We start from the raw sequence: 19,523 nt of genomic DNA, 5'->3' as shown, positions 1-19,523 counted from the left end.
TACCTCACCACGCCGACGACAGACACACTGAGACACGCTTAGCTCAGCTAAGTGCCATTAGTCAAAAATAAACACGTCCCATTAGAAAAATAAATTACCCTCACACTGCTTGCTAAAAACAATGCTAGCCTGTGTATAATGAGGTCCGCACGCAGGAAATTTCATCTCTTTGCGGTAATTCACTAGTTCGAGACGCAGACAAAGCAAAGTGTGGTGGGTCAGGTGATGATTGTTAAAGCAGGAAGAGTGAAGCCAAACAAAGGTCAGAAAGGCCATCTCTAACCAGCGTGATGTATCAGCTCCATCTAACCACACAACAGGAAGAGTTCATTTATGATTACGCAAAAAGAGGTGGAGGACATAAGTAAAGAAGAAAAAGCACACAGAGAATGCAAAACTCCAACCAAGGCACAGCTTAAATTCTCAGCAGTATTTACTTTGAAGGGAACAGTCTTGTATTTTCTATATATTCATTTTTGGCCCCTTTTTTTTCTTTTTAAACATACTTTAAGAAGTTTGTAGTGCAGTAAAAAGACGTGCAAAGAACAGGCTTTTGTTACGTGTCCCATTTTAATATACTTTACATAATTTTCAGTATATTTTTTTAATTTACGTGGATATAGTGCATTCACATCATTGTTTAGAAAGAATTGTTTAATTATCACGTTATTTTTTTATTTCCCCAAAAGCTATACATCTTCAGGTAAATGGTGCATGTATTTAAATTGTTATGTATTTAAATGGTTATAATCTGTTACTGTCATGAATGTAACAAAGTCATAATAAAATAAAGTGATATTTAGACTCCCCATATATCATTCCCTGTACATCTAATAGATCTATATATAATCATTATCACTTTGACCTTCCGATCAGTCCATTGACCTTGAAGGAGAGGTCAGGGGTCATACGGGACATGATATTTTAAATCTTTACACGGTACTCTCTATATGCTCATAGTTTCATAATCATAGTTTCTACGTTGGTCAATACTCGACCAATAAATAATTTAAAAGACTTTGGTGGAATCTAAATTTTAACGGCTTGTTAAAACGACCTCAATCCAAACCCTTAAAATTTTTTATCAGAATTCACTCGCAAACTTTTGAAGCATTGTGTTTACAGAGAAAATGCTGACACACATGCACACGCTACAAAAAACATAAACAAAACGAAACACATAACCAGCAGCGGTAACTAAACTTAACGATATTAGAAAGACTTGAAGTGGATGAGCAAAGCAGAGCATCAGCACATGAAGGAAAATTACCAACGTGAGCTGCAGTAAATAAATAAAGAACACTGGGCTGGTCATACCTTACAAAGCGCTCCAGGTCTATCTTGTTTAATGCAGTTTGCGTGTTACAATCAAACAATCGGCATCTTGAAAACAACGGGTTAACTGATCTGTGGGTATTCTACTTTTATTTTAACGCTCAAGGCTCTGAGTGATCAGTACTGGCACATTTCATTATATCTGACCAAATAATAATTTTTATAAACAACAGACTAAGCTTGAGGTGAGGCCAAAATAAAATGTTAAAATTATTCTATTGCTTAAATCTGAGGCCTGTTAATCTTCAACAGTTGTTGTGCTCATAATATTAAAAAAAACAAACAAAAGAAAAATCATATACAGGCGGATGCACACTAGTTGGCTCTGAGTTTATTGATTTCATTATGAAAAAATGAAGTTAAAATTAGTTAATATGCTGCAAAGGCTAGATATTTATGAATAATTTAGGCAATAGGGTTGGAAGAGTGCACTTAATGCACTGTGGCCATTTAAGTAAATATAGAGATAGTGCACAAGCAATTGATTGGTTTAAGGGCAGGTATGATTTAACTCAGCCTACAGTGTGCCACCTCTTTCCTGCTTCTCAAAGAACACATTAGTGAAATGTGGGTTTGGCTAAAGTCACCTTTCTCTTCAAATGTCTTTAAAGAAACCCACTATGGGGGGGTGGGAGGAAACGGGACATCAATGACATCATCAGTCCATCTACTGTAACATTAATCCTAATTGCGCCACTGTAACCATTATTTTCTGTCAATAAACGGCTTCAATATACACAGTGCCTACCTCAACAAACTCTTTATGCTGGAGTTGATATGCTCAATATTCATCTCATTATATTTTTAAAGTCTTCATCTGTTTCCATTTTCTTTCATTTGTTGAATTCCTCTCGGGCTTCCCCTGCATCGCCTCCTCTTCTTCCTCTCCCTCTCTCTCATACCCCCCATAAACAAACACACAGATATATCCCATACCCAAAAGAGGACAGGGGAAAACAGAGCCCCTAGAAAATGCAATATTTCTGTTTTTAATATCGAGGTCTATAAGATCAGGGCAAAGATGGGTTCCATGGCAATATGTTTATTTATATATTTTATAAGACGGAAAAAAATCTGCCTATCTGTATGTATTCGGGGTGCCTGAGCCACAGTATCTTAGCTCATCTTATATGAAAAATAATGTTGTGTATGGCTATACTTTTATATATAATGGCAATATGGGATCAGGGCTCTTTTACAATGCGCCATACTTCAGGCTAGGCCTAACAGCATTTTATGACCCGCCAGCAGTTCATCTTCATGTCTCAGGCAGGCAGGAGCACTGCATAATAATGTCGTTTCCTGCCCCCAAATGCTATTTCACAGGCCGGGGCTCATTTCTCAAACTTCACCACTTTTACAATTTCCTAAACTTTTATTCCCGTCATTATTACCAACAAGATTTCATTACGTATTTAGAATGTAAACAAGTCTGAGTAATGACACTCCCCCGTCTCCCTGGAATCATTCCCATTGATGGCTCTGCTGCTATCTCAGGCGTGTGTATTCATAAAGACACACTAGTACAAACACACACACACAAACAGAAAAACATGCACGTGCATACAAATACACAAAACTCCATGCACTGCCACAAACATCCATACAGAAATGATGCATACACTTGCATAAACTGCCCCAGACAAGATACAACTCAAAGGCAGTAATTTACTACCCCGTGTGTGTGTGTCTGTGTCTGTGTGTACATGCATGTATGTGTTCCTGATAAAGGGGGATGTGGTGGGGGGTAAAGAGGGGGGGGGGGGGAGAAGAAGAAGGAGAGAGTTTTATACTCAACTCACATAAATCATGTAGAAGAAAAATGAGCAAATGTGCAGGCTAACTCATCTTCTTCCCATCCGGAGAAAATGAAATTCACTGGAATACCTATCAAAACTGCAATCATCCAGAGATAATATCTTCTTTGGTCTATCTGCACTTTCCGATTTAATTTCCTCCATGCCCTTGACATCCAGCGATACCATTAAGATGAAGCACATACAGTAAGGGAGTAGTTCTCACGTTTTGATATATGAGAGCTCCGTGCTTAATGTAATATCATCATTTGAAAATTAATGCAATCTTTCTTTTGTTTGGGATCTCTTTTTAACATTTTTTTTGGGAAACACTCAAGGAGCGAACCACAGTGAGACGAGCAACAAGACGGGGACTGGGTTCACATGAAAAGGAGACGCAGAAACAACCAGAGATATGTGAGAAAGACCGGACAGACGGGGGGGGGGGATATTTTGTATTTCGAGGAGCCGCGCACACCCACCCACCCCTTCCTCATTCCGTGCGAGAATGACATGCAATTATGTCTGGGCCTGCCCCAAGTCAGAGGTCACTCAAATTACTCCATCATTTAGCCGTGCCGTTGAGATGAGAGAGACACAGAGAGAGAGAGGGGGGGGGGGGGGAAGAGAAAGAGCGAGACAACCAGCCCTCCCTCGCAAATCCTCCCAATCCCAGCCACAACATCAAATATCATGAAATCATTAGTGTAATAAGCATGGAAATCTGTTTGCAGATTATCAACGCCCCCTCTCCCCCTCCTTTATCTGTCCACAATCTCTTCATCTAAGCTCTTTTCACCTCTTTATCCTATACAATTAGTGCAAGAAAGACAGAAGAAATAGAGAAAGGAATACATAGATTAATTAAAAGAAAGTCTGTGACATACACAAAGACAGAACTGAGAGAGAAAAAACAGCTATATTGACCTAACTCTTTGTATTTCATACTAAGACTTCTCTAGGACAAAACCCTGCCATATGAGGCAATGTCACAGTTTCGGTGTGCGAGTGTCCTGGCTACAGCTGTTGGTCCATATCTGTCATTAGCCCAACCAGGCAATTTGCCTCAGTAAACTCTTCAACTCACCAAGGGACACTCAGACATCAGCTATCCCCGAAGAGAACCATGTGGACAACAACCTGTGATGCATCGCAAAAATAAAGAGGCTTGTTTCCAGGCTGCCCGTTCCAATAAAACAAACCCACTTCGTTTTCACAAAGAAAAAAACATCTGAAACTAAACCACAGCTTTACAGAAAAAAAGGGAACGGTAGCTCCCACAGAGATAACACCCAATGTCCCCAAACACCAGATCATGTTAAGGTTTATCAGCAAACTAGTTTGTCAAAACTGCATATAAGTCGCATTTAAAATATGATGAGGGTTTGACAGCATTATGGGAAATGTACTATCTGTATTTCTAATACTATGTATTAAAGGTGAAGCTGTAGGATAATCCCTGGATTACTTTTTACTTCCCTGATGAAAATGACATTAACATATAAACTGCAGGACTGTTCAAGAAATATTGATAGTCAATAGGTAGATATGCTTATGTTTATAGCATTAGTAGAGCCAAAACTGGCCAACAGAAAAACTCGATGAGCAATCTTTTTTTTTTAATCTGTGACAGCACAGCAAAGAGTCAAGACGTGTATGTTACCATAGTAAATCCTGTCATGTGACTTGATTTACTATGGTAACTTCCCAGAGTACTGTTTAACATCTTCATGACTCGTTTTTAAAACACATGTATGGCGTTTACACCATACCGCAGGTGTTGGTAGATGTTTTTACCTATAACACATAAAATCCATCTTATTTGAGGTGTATTTTGCTTTGATCTTTAAGAGGAGTTACTCCTCATTAGCCACGTGTAATATGGTAATCCAACTGTCAAGCATATGATTAAAAATTGGTATGATTAAAAAAAAAATAGAACAGAAACAGAAACAAACTCAAACTTTGTGACAACACAGCTTCTCACCCTGTGAAAAGCAGATGCTACATTTAAACGCCAGACTTTTAAAGGTCCTTTAAAGAGTTGAGGTATAAATTTATTCTAAGTAGGACCCCCCGAGTGAAGCAACACATTTTACCTCACAGACCCCAACAAACACTTGTTAAAATGAGAATAAAGGGCTATTTAAGAAAGGGCATTAAGTAACAATTTTCTAATCTATTTGCACTTTGTTAATCAGAGAGCCAACCTTAAACCCAAAACCCATACAGCAAAGATTTGGAAACGGAAATATTGAAAATATTAGAGTCACATTCTATGTGAATTTAGCTGTTTTCAATACTTGCACTTCAACAAAGGGAGGCATGTTTTTAAAGGATAATGGCTACCATGTGTTAAATGAGAGGAGGAGTTGTTATTCGCTTATTCACTAATACTTCCAAATTAAAATACTGTTAAACACCGATAATGTAATGCAGAGCAACCCACGCTACAAAAAAATGTGGCTTTGCTATCAAGACAAAAAGTCCCTCAATTTACTTTTAGCAAAGGTCTACAATGTCATATCATGACATAAGGTAAATTCCATAGTTACAGTTTTCTATGAATCGTGACCTTAACTCAACCTGCAACCCTGGACTGACCTGCAAGTCACCCTCCATCATTAGGGTTTCTTCAGACTCTTTCCACAGAACCGATGACGTACCCTCCTCCCCCCTCGTTCTTCTACTCCCCCCTCTTGTCTTGTATCCTTCCTTGGGCAGTGTGTGTGGTAGAACGATGGGTACAGCTGCTGATTGAGCCAGTAATCCTGATGAGGCTGATTCCTCGTGTATTGATTGAGCTGCTGGCTTTCTTCTACTTCACTCTAAAAAAGCTGTGCATCTGGACTGATTATCTGCTGTAGGCCACCTCTTTTGCTATCGCTCCAAATCTCCCAAAGCAAAAAAAAGAAAAAGAAAAAATAAATCCAACTCAGACTTGGGTGATCTTTGTTTGTGTATCTGTTTGTATGTGTGTCTGTGTGTATATGTGCCTGGACATGTACGTGAATGCGAACAAAAACAGAAACTAACGCAGAGCCCTGGGAGCAATTAGCTTCAGACTTTGTTTCTGCATCGCTACTGATCGCGTTCAGTCAATCTGCTGAGATGCAAAAACAACACAAGCCAAACGTGAACAATGAAACAAACCTTAGACCACACAAGCCTTAAATGCCCACCTAATTACTTCACCACTCATGAGGTTACAACAGGAAAAGGTAACATTAGTATTCATCATGAAAAATCAAGCTCCGGAATGTAAAGGGAAGCCTGACCGTCACATCAGTGTGAAATCTGATCCGGTTTTAGTCATGAATAAACAGCAAAACAGTTACTGACTCCCATATAAAAATGATTTACAGTAATGCAAGCAAATAATTACTGTAAAAAAATAAAAAGTGTATACTTGACTGAGAGTCAGGATCGCTGGTTGAAACACCATGGTAAGTGTCAATGTGGCTGATGCACCAATCTTGAAAGCAATAGATCAGCAGAAAGTCATAAATGCCTGTTTGGAAATCTACACGAATAGGTGTGTGAGGAATTGAGAAAAACATTTGCAACAGCCCTGGAACTCTACCTCTGAGAGAGATGAGCTCTGTTATTTACAGTTCTCTGTCCCGAATCGTAATCAGAGTCTTGCACTCCCCAGGCAGCTGACTACTGGGGTGCAATCTCTCCGTAAGCATTAAAATGCCCATAAATTCAAACACTCAGTATTCAACTATTCAAATTCCCTGAGACATACATATATACACAAAAAACCATAAACTGGTAAACATACAAATGTGTTTGCGTGTGAGTCTTCGTAAGTTTGTAATGTTTAACTCAGCTATCCTGATGAGTATAAAAACAAAGCAAAAACCAAGAATCAAATGCAAATATGGTATAATCAGTCCCTGTTGGTATACTCGGGGGGAAAAGGTATAGGGAAACATCTGCAGATGCACAGTGGCTAAAATATAAGTCTACTAATCTCTGTGAGTACATGATCGTGTCAATAACTTGGTCTATGTGTATATCTCCAGCTTTTCTGTACAAAATGTTACAATCACAATACAAAATTGTGCCGTAATAGAAACCTATAGCTCAATATAACCCATCTTGCCTTAAATTTGTTAATAAGTTTGAAAACTTAGTGCACTCATTTGTGACTTTGCAAATGAGTTCACAGTCATACACATGTCATTTAGAGAAACTTAAAACCACTAGCTTTCATATTTGCCAAGATAACGCATATAAGCATATTGATTAATGCTGTTTATGCATCTAATCTTCTCTTGAATAATTCAAAGCACCTTTTATGGAGTACTACATCAATCACACCTATAGACCAAGCGACAGACATCTCCAAACTCAAGCTAGACCATTACCATACAACATGCTATATTTAACCATCACTTCATTTGAATGTCTACTCTTGAAGCACTTTGAGGGGAAACAACAGTGCTCTTAAAAAATACCAACATTGAAAAGATTTGAATGACAAATTTACAATCAGCTTAACAACATTTAGTGATGATGCAGAGAAAAGAAGAGAATCCAAGATTGTATTTACCTCTTATGGCAAATATGGCCTGTTTGTTATTTGGTAATAATGAACAATGGAGTTTTGTTGAGAACTGAAAAGATCACAATAGCCAACCAGCACCTCTATACGGCATGGATAGTGTGCTGAAAACACTCTTCAGAGACTTTGCTCCATATTGATATGATAGTGTCACACAGTTGTTGCACATCCATGATGCCAATCTGCCGTTCCACCACACCCATAAGGTGCTCTACTGGAATGAGATCTGTGTGGAGCTCATTTGAGTACAGCAAACACACTGTCATATTAATGCAGTTTGAGAAGTACATTGAATGACCACTGTGGTTATGACAGGATGGAAATGGTCAGAAATAATACTTAGGTAGGCTGGGGCATTTAAACAATGCTGAGCTGGTGTTTAAGGGCCCAAAGTATGGCAAAAAATATCTGCAATATCAACATTTGCCAGTCTTAACCAGTGATAGACAGCACAATTTATCTATGCTTCATGTTGTTTATGGTGACTTTTGACTGCACCATGGAAATGTTGCAGCTGAAATCGAGACTCATCAGGCCAGGAATGCTTTTCAAACGTCAATCTTCAATCTCCCGTTGTGACCTCAGTTTCCTGTTCTTAGCTGACAGGTGTTTCACCTGGTGTGGTCTTCTGCTGCTATCTTCTTCTGCTTCAAGGTTAAACATGTGCATTCAGAGATGCTCTTCTGCATGCCTTAATTGCCAACAGTCTGGCCATTTTCCTTTGACCTTTGGCATTAACAAGTCGTTTTCACTCGGAACTGCTGCTCACTGGATATTTTACCTTTTTGAGACCATTCTCTGTAAACCCCAGAGTGAGACAACCCCAGCAGATCAGCAGTTACTGAAATACTCATACCAACAACCATGCCATGTTCAAAGTCGCTTTAATCTCCCTTTTCCCCTATTCTGATAGCCTGAACTTCAGCAGGTCCTCTTGACCATCTCTAAATGCGCTGAGTCCCTCCCATGTGAACGGTTCATTAGCTATTTGCGCTATCAAGCAGTTGAACAGGTGTACCTAATAAAGTGGCTGGTGAGCAATCGCGCCACTTTAAATCCAATGTCACTCAAATCAAAGTTATGAATATCCTTAACAACAGAGTTAAGTGGCAACTGGAGCTGTGCTTGACAGTGCTGAAAGATGATTTCAACTTCATGAGCTCAGACGTTTGCAGAAGTGGAGAGTTACTGAGAAGTGTTTGAATTTCGGGGTCACTCATTTGTGTGGCATATTCAGGGTCATTTGCGTAGCGTGTGGTGGGGCGAGGGTCATTTGCGTAAGGGTGCTGGGAGCTGCAGTTTAGTATGCAGGGAGGCAGGGGAGGGAGGGCATGTGACATCCACAGAGAGCCAGGACCCTCACTGACCCCTCTCTATAATTCATCCCCGGGAATATGGGGCACATCAAACCTTCGTTTCTTCCCACCCAAAAAGAGGAGAGAAAACCTTTTCACTTTGTTGCACGGCACTCTGACCCCGTATTAAAGCGAGTAGCAAGAGAAACCCTGAAAATGTCGGTTATTAAATTTTCAGGGCTGTCCCAGGAGAGCGTTTCCAGCAGCTCTCTGATTCATAGCTGGGAGAGGACTGAGGAAAGGCCCCATGCTGACAAAAGGACCAAGAGGGACAAGGGGATGGGGAGAAAAACTTTTGCTTTCATTTTTAGCGTTTATGAACAGGTACACACACAACCGCACACACAAAAGTAGCAGCTAATATGAGAGAGGACACAGTGGATTACCTGTGTGTGTGTTTGGGCACAATTTGGGATGAATTAAATGCTAATATAAAAGCGGGACCAGACCCTCGGGGAGGCTCCATCCTCCCTCTATCCCCGTTTTCTCTGCCACTCTCCCTCTCTCCCTGCTTGTTAACTGCAGGTATTCAGCTCCAATTGCAGAGGTTTCATTAGGAATGCAGATATCAAAGTGTGCAAGTGTGTGTGAGTGTGTTTTGAATAGAACTTACCAGATGTTCTAATCTGCCTTTGATGTTCCCAGCGTCCCTGCAACACAACAACACATTTCCCCCACTGTAAATAAAGTGCCGGCACAAAAAGTCATTTAATAAAAGCAGATTTGCAGACACACACACACAAACATCAACTAACACACACAACAAACTCTGTCAAGTGCGATTTTCTGATTTAATTTCACAGTTTGAATCATTGCACTGAAACACTACCTGTGGCCAATCCTAAGTAACCAGAATTAGACTCCAGCTACGAATCATTGTTATTAATAAACAATCTATTTTCTTGATTCCTCGATGAATGGGGAGGCAAGCCATCAGTGGTTTTCTGAGGTTGTGATGATACCTTAAAATGTCTCACTGTGGTGGTAGTTAAGCCGAATTATTTTCAACTAATCATTTCACAGTCGGCAACTGTCATAACCACTAAAGCCTCTTTCTGTTTCAGCTGCAACGTACGCGGGATGAGAATAGCTGTAAGAGGGGAAAAAAATCCTGATGATATCAAAAGGCATTTGGTTAATCAAAAGAGGTAACCAAAAAAAGCACATAATGAGGAATTATACTAATTGTTAACCTTTCAGACTGAAATGCTGTGTGCATTTTCATGTGTTTGCATCTGCACCACACAGAGGTTAACTAATATTGTTGCCACACTGCTGGCATTCATAATAATAATTTCCAACTACAAAGAAAGAACTGGGAGCTTATTATCTGTGAATTAATAAAAAATGTGTGTATGATTATCAGGGTAGCAACAGCAGAACGGCGAGCCGAGGAAGCGGAGGAGTGGGGAGCAGTCTGTTTTTAAAAAGAGCAAATTGGCAGTAAATAATAGATGCAATTTTGGCACATTTCAAATTTGCAGCAGTGGAAATCAAAAGATCAAGAGAACACAAACAGCCCCCGTCCCCCCGATCTCAGCACCCCTCGTCCAACTCTGGCCTCCATTACTGACAACTCCACCCAGGCTGTGGCGTTTTACGGCGTTCGTGTGTGTCTGTGTGTGTGCTGAAAGGGAGAAAGGCTTATCGACAGGCTTCAGTTGCTAATGCAGCCAGCAGCATCACAGTGTAAATCTACACCATCTCTAAAATTACATACTGTCTAATCCATCCCACCCCTCCAGCCCCCTCTACCTCCATTCACCCATCCATCCATGTCTCAACACCATCAACCTTTCCGAAAAGCATCAAGGAATGAAGAAAAAGCTACACACCCTAGAAAACTTAAAAGAAACAAACAAAAAAAAAAAAACACTACAAGAACTAAAGAAGAACAAAAAAATAAAGTCATGAAGAAAAGATGTTTGCTTGTTTATTCTGAGCTCTGTCACTGAGCCACAGGCAGACAAGTCAACCACTTAAGGCAAACTTCATCTAGCTGTAATTACATTACATTCTGACAAACACCCCGCCACATTCATTATACATGACGGGCGCCCGGCTACTAGACAGCAAGACATTTGTTACCGTGGTGACAGTGTGTGTAATCCACTAATGAAGCGCAATTAGTGAGAAACAATCTAACACAGGGGAGACGCAGCGCTCGATCCCTCCTCCTCCACTCATTTCCCTTTGCTTTTTTTCTCCCCCCGTCTCCCCTCTTCCTTTTTATAGCTACAGTTTTCCTTTTTTTTTTTTTTCCTTTTTTTTTTTGATTCAACCTTTATTAAGCTCTTAACATGCATTTAATCTCCCACTCTTTCATCTGTTGTCCTGACTTCATCAAGGACAAGCTGTCCAGCATGGTCCGCACCAGTGCCGAAGGGATCGCTCTATCCATTAGACAACCACAGCTGACACACACACACACACACGCACGCACACTTTTACATCCTCATCTCTCTTTTCAAAACATCATATAATCTGCGGAGGTCTTCGGGGACCGAGCTTTCCTTTTCTCCTTATCTGTCTCTCCCTCCCTCCTTCTGTACTCTGTGCATTCAGCGCAGAGGCAGCATCGATTTCTGAATTACGCCACAATATTAAATAATTAATATACTTGCCGTGATTGATGTTTTGCATTAGGCCAATATTAGGTTATCAATCAAAATCCACTTGGTTTAATGTAATAATATTGAAAATGTGTCAGTGCCTGTTCATCCAATTTGTAGTGGAGGCAGGCCAGATAGTAATGGTGGTGTAGCACAAGGCCTCAGAGACACTATGGCCTGCTTACTACAACCACAGGAGCACATTACAGCCCCGGCACACAACATGAGAGAGGGAGGGCGGCAATGGCAAGAGAGATGAAGTGCAGACATGGGAAGACGAGAATGAAGCAGACAGACGGTGATTTGTGATGTGATGGGATGTGACGGACTTGGCACGGTGAGAAGGCACACTAATCATGTGACATATTTAGTAGCCCTCTATGAAGAAAATGAATTCATGGCGCATTAAAATCATACTTTTCATACTGATTAATTTATTTTTAAGTGAGCAGTTTACTCATAAGTGCTATTAGTTTTTCAGTGGTAGTCATTTTATGATCGTTAAGGTCTATTAAAGGCAGCAAAGTTTGGCTGAAAAAAAAACTGTGGTTCAAATCGGGCCCTAAAAATTGCTTTAGATATTAGACTTCCAAACTCCAAATCATATACTGACTTCAGTTAAAAAAGTATTTTCACATTAGAAATGGACTAATTAAAGCAAGATAAGCACACACTACCGCTGTTTACTGTGGTAATGTACGGCTGCAGTAAACCGAGACAGCTCGACAATATATAACATATAGAATTAAGAAATCGTTTATCTTAATGGCTATGTCTGTACCTTTGTCATCGTGACATATCAAAATATCTTCCAAAAAATTGGATTGGTTGGCAGGTGAGTGTTTTAAACATTCTCACACTGTTGCAAATTAGCTCTGACAAACACTGGTCAACTGTGACCTCTAAGACGACGTCTATTTAAGAGTACAAAACTTGCACAACTTTGGGAGTTGGGAGATAAACAACATGAAAGAACTACGGTATTTTCTCTGGTCTTGCCTTCAGGACATAGTCCTGTTTCACACAATGAGCGAGGTTACAGCTTGGCTATTGTAATGATCTTGCAACAGCTTGGGTCAAATGGCCCATGATATGAGGGCAGCAACAACCTACATTTATTGATCAGCTGATACAAATATCCCATGAATGTGCTTATTATGGCACCATTTTAAGTTAAAATAACACTAATGGCATACCATAAAAAAAAACCCTAAGAAAATTCTTGTTGAGTTGTGGCAGCAGATTTGTTTGCAGCCATTAGTAAGTTTTGCCATCATGCAGTCTACATACATAAAATATGACCACTTAAAGTTGCAGGGAAGCTAACAGAGGGAAGCTAACAGCCATGGGGTAACACTAATGTCATACCCGAGTTTATTAAATTCAATGTGCACACCGCGGCTTGCAAAAAGGTTATAAAACTGCTAAAAGCACACAGTCTGGACACACACCTGTAAGTGGAAAGCTTTTCCTTTAAAATTGAAATTGCAGCAGCCATTGAATGGTCACTTGTGCCCACTAAAGCTATGGCTTGCCATGGCAAGTGAGTGTCTTTACAGAATCACTGGGAGTTAACCAGCAACTATTTAAGGATATAATGCCAGAATCTGACAGAGGAGACACTGCAGTGCAGAAGCAGACAGGTTGGACTATTGAGCAGACTAAAACATGAAAATCTCTGACCTTCACCCATCCTAGTCATACACAGCGATTTGTCATTGTGTTCAGTTTTTCACACAACAAAAAAAAGAAGGAAATTTATGTCATTACTTGTTCGCATTACCTCTCTTTTCTCTTCGGAATAGTTACACGCCAGGATGACTGAGAGGCCTAGCAGAGAATGGCAAGTGGGCAAGAAGGGGAAAGACACAGGGAGAGTAATGCCCTGTTGTTCCAGGAAATTTAATTAGTTATCTGCGGTCAATTAAGTAAAACTGGACAAACAAGGGAGAGTGTTAAGCTCTGGCAAGGTCAATACTGACCAATTCAACATGGTTGCTGGATCCATCACACTGTCTGCACTCATGCTTTCTCATTCCTGCTCCTTTTCTCTTTTCCCCCTCTCCTTCCACTCAGTCGCTTTTCTTCTCATCGTGCCCTCCCAGCATGCTTTCTTCCTCTATCACTCACAGTAGATGTTCTGTTACAATGTGTCCAAAGCCCTTTTGTCTCTTGTATTCGACCAATGATTTTAAGCTGTTGCCTCATCTTACCTCATCGTTTTCCTTATGTCTCTCCTTACCTGTCATGTTGCCTTCTTCCAACCCCCCCCCCCCCCCGGATGGCTTTCTTTCTCTTTTCTCTCTTTACCTGACCCTCCAAAGCCCCCGCAATTCTGCTAGTAGACAATTAATTACACAGCTAGCGCCAGATGAGTTGTCATTTGGGGTTCACGTTTCTAATAATTGCATTAGGTCTTCAGGTTTTGCTAAGATCTCCTCCCCTTCTTTCCTTCACTCTCTTTCCCTTTCTTTCTCTTTCCATCTTTGCTAGATTCCCCCCCACCCCCCCTTTGACATAGCTGATCTGAATATCTTTAGTCAGTCAATGGAGGTGACAGAGGGACTTAAAATGCAGAGGCAGTCATTTGATTTCCAGCTTACAGAGCTGCCCATTAGCCCAGCACTCATCAGCCATGCATTACCTCTCAGACCCACAATCCGGTGTGCGGACGATTTAACCCTTTCACTCTCCACTACTAGCCAGGTTTACCATGTAATATCAGACTTTCATACATCAATGGGTTTGCTTCCACAGGCCGTGTTACACACCTTTAACTTTCCCCTTTATCTGACTGTAATGATTTCACTGCCCTTTACTCACAGTTTCAGTTCAGGAACCATAAGAGGCTTCCTATTAAATAAAAATGACTTATAATAAGAACATACCATGTTATTACTTGTGTTGTAATGTATTGTATTACACATTACCCTATTTCACTGATTTACCCCGCATGGGTAAATCAGTGAAATTACAGTAAGATTCATTAATCGCTCTGCAATCGATGGAAAGGTGACAAGCAGTAGCAGCAGCAGCAACTTCAACTAGATATTTCTCACTTTGCCATGACAAAACATGACTTTCTTTTACTGCCGATTTGCAAAACCTGAGGAAGCCAAACAGCCAAATAATGCTTTACATTTGGGGTGATTAACTTTTGTCTCTTTCATTCAGAAAATCCCAGAAATGTGGTGGTTTATAGAAAAACTTAAAACATAACATTTAGCAAGAAACAAAACAAAACGAAAAACTAACCAAAAAAGTTAGTAGGCCAAAAACTAATAACCGTTTGCATGTTATTAGTTTTGTCATATTGTATTTATAACTGTGAGTTGAAGACTTCTTGGTATTCCAAACAAAGGGTTCACAAACGATATCTTGCGACTGTATAACCAACAGAAGTCTTTAACCTTTTGATTAGCAACAGTGCATTTTTGTATTTTCTCATACAATTAAAAAGTAAAATAAAATAAAAAACCTGGCCCTCAGCAGCCTCTTCACCCTCAACTTATCATCAGTCACTGATCGTGAGAAGAGGAGCAGAGCAGGAGCAAAAGAAGGCAAGACACCGTATTACTATAAAGAAGACATCATAAGAGAGAGTGAGAGAGTGTGCGAGTGTATATGTGTGTGTGAGAGAGAGTGTGTGAATTTGTGACTCATTTGCTACAGTTGCATGCCTTGTCAAGTGTGTCATTGAGCATTCATATGTTGTTTGACTGCTGACAGAATGGCAGGCATATTTATTAAAAAGTCAATGTGATGGGGACACTGGAGCAAGCATATTCACTCACACATACACACTCACATAAAGCACACTAATACAGAGTCCACATCAGTGGGATCTGCCTGTTTAACTAATATAGGGATAAAGCTTGATATTGAACTGTAGAGGATTGGGTATAGAGACGCACGCACAAGCACAATAGTACAGGGAGTGCAGCTTCCCCTCAGGCCTGATTGCCATCTCCATAGCCCTTTTTTAACAGGGCTGCCAATTGAAATTGAAATTGTATTCTTGTGTGTGCTATCAGAACTACCTCTCAGGGTTTTATACAGCTAAGAGGAGGGCTGGTGGGACACACACTCTCAGACTCACACACACATATACACAGAAAGGGATAATACAGGGGCAAGTCGGGGGCTGTCACTCTTCCATGCAGAACACAGAGAGGGAACAAAACGCAGACTTATCGTTCTATGCTTTTATGTAATTCAGCATGCATACAGGCGCGCACACACACACACACACACATACATTTGCGGGTACACAAGCTGACCTCCCTCCCAGTGGAAGGGGCTTTACTTTAGCATAATCCCAAAATGGTAGAGAAAAGCAGCCCATTAAAATGGGGGTAAAAAATTCAGCACTTTATGTTTCTCTCAAGGAGGTTTAAGTGCAGTCAATAAAAAAGTCAAAGAAGTATGAATATGAAAAGAAGAAGTTGATTTAAGGAGGCTCTTTCTGTTGTATGAGATAAAAACGCAAGCAGACACCTGTTCGTGTTACCCGTGTCTGCCAAACACGGGACCGACGCCCAAATAAAAGAGCGACAGCAACACTTGTGGAGCGAGAAAATGAAGAATAAATCTCTTTAAAGTCTTCCAGGATTAACATCATCTTCATTTATAATAAGAAACAGCAATATCGTCAAAATGTGAAACTGGGAAAACCTTTCAAGAAGCAGCATCATGACTACTATCTTATCAGTGTCTCCAAACTAAAAAAACATTTATTTAGCCCACACTAATTAACTGACAGGACCTAATTTTGTACAGTCAACACAAAAATGCAACAAAGTCATCTTTTTATTTTTTAATATGGTGGGCATTATGAATTTAAATAGCACTGAGAAGAAAACAAAGAAAGGGACAAATTATGGAGAGACTGGTGTTGGTGAACCTTGTAGTGGAGACTGAAAATAATTTTCTTTCTAAAGATAGATTAGTTATATTAGCAAATGATTAAACTGGAGAGTATAAATGCCAAACTAGGTTTAAACTAATTTTTTTAAAAAGTGTCACCAATGCATAATCAAATTTATGTTGATTTTACCTTTTACAGAATGTGATTATAAGTTACACCTAAGCTCTAAGCAATCCACTACACAAGAAGACAAACTCCACAGGTGTGTCTACAACTGTGAAAATCACTTAAAATCACAAGACAGATAAAAAGTACATTGGGTTTAAATAAACAAACTTGGAGATTAACATCAATATATTGATTCATTTACATCATATGTAAAAGCAAAACAAAATATGGAAGGGTCTAAAATTATAAACAGGACTCACTTCAGTCCAGGGACACATACAGCCCTGTTTGAACTCAACTGGGCCGAGGCAGTAAAAACATTGAATAATAACCCATTAAAATAAAAACATCATCCCAACAAATATAATCACACACTCAAATCACCTTCACCTAGATCAATATGGATATTTCAAAGAATCTAATAAAAGCAAAGTGGCTAATGCTAAATTTGTCTGGGTTCAGAGCCAGCCAGAAGCCTCGGTATGAGCAAAGGATCAAAGTCATCCTGAGGACATTTATGGAGACCAACGAAAAACACAAAAGGGTTCAGATTCTGTTATCTGGTGAAGTTATAAACCTACAGGAAAATAATTAAAGTACCTGACACTTGTTTTGTTATATAAATCTGTTCCACCTGCTTTTGTTTTGCAACACAAAATATGTCAAGTAAAGGTGGGTGTACAGCAACTCATTTTCAGTTAATTACTTGTACTAATTTCCTGTACCACAGCACCTTATTCTCAATTGTTTTCAGTGGGAGAAGAACCTGTAGTTTGGGGAGATTTATTGTTTTTTTATGACAAAAATATTTCACATTGTGGAAAAGTTCCATTTTAGTTTATACAGTTCTCAGAAAGAAAATAACAGAAGCAAAAAAAGTTGGTATCAGCAGGTCACACAAAGGAAAAAAATTATAACAACCGAAGAAATTTGCTACCGGGCATCTCTCGTATTTAATATATAGTTGTTGTTTTTTTTTTAATTATTGCTGTGGTTGAGAAACACATCGCCCTCCTTTGGCTTAAGCGTCCTGGGTACAGGGCAATGACTCTGATCTGTCACTCTGATAACAGCTCAGACAACCGTTCTCATAATCAAACATCAGCAGGCCATAGTTAAAGGACCACCTTCAGCTCCCTGTGAGCTAAGAAATGCTAAACTGCTGAAGACGTCATATCGCGGATAAAATATTACACACAGAACAAGTCTCCCTATTTAAAAAACTATATCTCCCCCTTCTTAGCCTATACACACCAGCTCTGGAGGGATCTGAGGGCTGGGGCCAAGTTTTAAAGAAAATTGACTTCTTTTTATCGTGTTACATAGAGGGAGATCAGGACAAAGACATAGAGAGAAAAGCAAAAGGGAGACATGGAGAGCAATCAATTTCCCCATGGTTTTCTTCAATAGCCAGTCGTCCTTTTCATACTTCCCAATTATAACCTTTCCTAATCAGAGAAATGCCTCTCTATTATTGAGGCTGAGACAATGACGCTCCCCAACATTACTGCCTGTTCCAAAACTATGTAGATTGCCGTACTGGTACACAAAGACTACACTGGGCTATACGGCAAGGACTGGGGGGGTGGTGGCTGTGTTAAAATCACATGTGGAAATCTTTTGGCTCTCCTCTCGGCCCCAGAAAACTGATGGGGAACAATGGCAGCCCGGCACAGCATCTGTCATGGCACAATATAAAAAGATGATCTTGGCACCGAATGGACAAAAAAAAAGAAAAAAGAAAAAAAAAGAACGAAAGAGAGGGAGGAAGACGGGGGAATGAAGAGGAGGGGAAGGGGAGGGCCAGGCGAGAGGTAATTCATTTGCAAATCAGGCCCTGGTGCTCAGGTCTATTTCAAGCTGCCAGTGGGTGCCAGGAGTTAACAAGGTAATCAGTTTCAATCCTGCCCTTCAATTGTACATCACACCCTCATCCAGAGAATACCCAGGCCTTTCTATACGGGGTAGAGGGGGAAATAGCAATCTGGCTGCTGGCTTGCCGCACACAAAACCCACACACACACAGACATGCACGCACACACACCTGAAGACAAGTTATTAATAGCCATGTATCCACTACATGTCCTTACAAGCAACTGTACAGAGACAACTAGAGCTGACACAAGCAGCTAAGGAATCTATAGAAGAAAACCAAACTGATATCTCCTGATTTTATGATTTCCACTTAAGAGTCAATGACTTACTATTTTCAAATACTTAATTAGGGCAAAATATTAGAGATAAAACTAAAGAAATCTCTGCTCAAGTTCTGGGGAAAAAAACATCCACAAAGCCCACGATAAATGCATTTCTTTTACACTAATTCAGCAAGAATATAAACATTAGATTGGTAGGCATTAAAAATATTCATTCAGCACAACTAAAGCACTGTAAAATATTGCTTTAGTAGTGCTACACTTTTTCCCCATCTTATTTTTACTGCATGTTTGAATCTGTCTATGTATACTCTTACCTGTATTTTGAGTTATTGCAAGTCAAATAAAAAAATCTGCATGAATTTTAGGGTGCGTGCATTTAAAGAGTCTCCCTATTTTATACCTACTTTCAGTCTCAAGTTTAGTGGCAGCAGGAGCAGTAGGTTGCACTGAACTAAACAGTGGTACATGTAAAGTGGCAGAGGGAAAACAGAGCTAAACCTGTTCTAATCTTTTCTTTCCTCTCTCTGCATCCCTCCCTTTAGCCTTTGTCAGCTGTAACCGGCTGGCCGAGAGGCAGTTAGCTCCCGTTAGTCCCTCATCTACATAATCAATATGACAACCTTATTTTTCTGATGCAAACAGGATTTCACTGCTGAGC

At 39.9% G+C, this 19,523-nt stretch overlaps 1 protein-coding gene across 3 annotated transcripts in view; it reads right to left on the bottom strand.

The window, feature by feature from the left end:
- Positions 1–19,523, bottom strand: part of rsrc1 (arginine/serine-rich coiled-coil 1) — a 126,514-nt gene that overhangs the window by 68,648 nt on the left and 38,343 nt on the right. For all 3 annotated transcript variants that reach the window (XM_080288708.1, XM_080288706.1, XM_026193065.2), the window contains exon 5: positions 9,673–9,709. In XM_080288708.1, the coding sequence (XP_080144834.1) occupies positions 9,673–9,709 (37 nt within the window). The remainder of the gene's footprint in view (positions 1–9,672; positions 9,710–19,523) is intronic.

This window comes from Astatotilapia calliptera, chromosome 14, assembly GCF_964374335.1.
Source record: "Astatotilapia calliptera chromosome 14, fAstCal68.1, whole genome shotgun sequence".
NCBI lineage: Eukaryota > Metazoa > Chordata > Actinopteri > Cichliformes > Cichlidae > Astatotilapia > Astatotilapia calliptera.
This window is presented reverse-complemented; position numbering and strand designations above follow the sequence as displayed.